Genomic DNA, 1518 nt, shown 5'->3' on the forward strand with positions numbered 1-1518 from the left:
GGTGGAGCGTGGATTCGAACCCGCGACCCGTAGATTGCGAGTCGAGCACCCTAGCCGTCTGGCCATGCCGGGCACTCTATGAAAAGAACCGAAGCTAAAGTATTGCAACGTAAAGTTTGTTTGTTTTTTAAGTTATGCACAAAGCTACACAATGGGTTATCTGTGCTCTGCCCACCACGGGTATCGAAACCCGGTTCCTAGCGTTGTAAGTCCGCAGACATGCCGTTGTACCACTGGGGGGGGGGGCGTACAAAGTAAAGTAAATGTATAGCTATAATGAATGTAAACTTAGTCGAATATGTAGAGACATCTGGATGCGTGTTTACAAAGTGATAAGCAAATCGTTTTGGAGGTACTACACATGCGTATTTTAGATCTAAATGAGTCGAGACAGGCCATAGCAATTGTGTTTAGCGTAATGTTTTTCTAGAAAATTACACTCGAGTTAAGTGTCGTTTGTGTCAAATTCTTTGCAAATAAAGAATACATTAGATCTGAAATCGAAGTCAGTCATCACGTGATAACAACGACATTGTGTCATCGTGTAGCATAGTGGTTGCATTAAAAACTTTGACTAAGCAAAAAAAAAAAAAAAAAACAGGTAAGGTGAATTGAAAAGCCAATATACAATTGAAACTCCTCGGACAAAGACCTTTCTAACGACATGAGATTTTTAATGTTTGATCGAGAAAAGTTCCGGACAGACAAACGCAAGCGCATTATGTATATAGATAACGTCTCAACTATTCCTATGTCTGTCGTATCCAAGCCGACTTAAAGAGCCCTGGTAGTGAGCGAAAAGCCTCACCGACGCTGATTATGTGGATAACATATTATTATACACTCATATCTTCTTATTAATAATCAACAGAACAATTATTCATATCGATGGAAATGTACCTTGAATCCTGTTCAATAGGATCGGTAGTCACTGATGCCATGGAAAGCTTACGATCTGTCATCTTTTCCATAGGGATTACGCTTACTACTGGAGAAAAATATCAACAAAGAACACACGGTTATTTCTTATAAAAAATAACTTAAACTGACACATTACAACACTACAAAAATACGTATATTAGGTAGCTTTAGCTTTTGAATTATTAATACAGTTTTGGACGTTACTTGTTCTGTTTCGTCGAGTTGTATCACATAAAATGGTAAGCGGATTTAGGGATTTTTATAAACTTGGTAATTGTTTACACTTAGTGATCGTCTCATTTGTTAACAAGCAAATATAATACGACATTACACTATAATTACTCTCCCGGATCTACTAATATTTAACCTAGTCTGACTTTTAGCCTCTCTAAACATAATTAAGAGTCTATAACAATGAAAATGATCTATTAACTTCGGCAACCATCCCATCATAGTTTTTTGATCCTTACTATCCTTTATTTTTCTCGGTCAACAACCCAATATTTAAACCATCATAGCTTTTTGATCCTTCTATCCTTTATTTTTCTCGGTCAACAACCCAATATTTAAACCATCATAGCTTTTTGATCCTTCTAT

General features: G+C 36.8%; 1 protein-coding gene across 1 annotated transcript in view; it reads right to left on the reverse strand.

The window, feature by feature from the left end:
• LOC106468248 (solute carrier family 13 member 5-like) overlaps positions 1 to 1518 on the reverse strand; it is a 20677-nt gene that overhangs the window by 10448 nt on the left and 8711 nt on the right. The window contains exon 5 of the mRNA XM_022396577.1: positions 901 to 988. Within this exon, the coding sequence (XP_022252285.1) occupies positions 901 to 988 (88 nt within the window). The remainder of the gene's footprint in view (positions 1 to 900; positions 989 to 1518) is intronic.

This window comes from Limulus polyphemus, unplaced genomic scaffold (genome assembly GCF_000517525.1).
Source record: "Limulus polyphemus unplaced genomic scaffold, Limulus_polyphemus-2.1.2 Scaffold2934, whole genome shotgun sequence".
Classification (NCBI taxonomy): domain Eukaryota; kingdom Metazoa; phylum Arthropoda; class Merostomata; order Xiphosura; family Limulidae; genus Limulus; species Limulus polyphemus.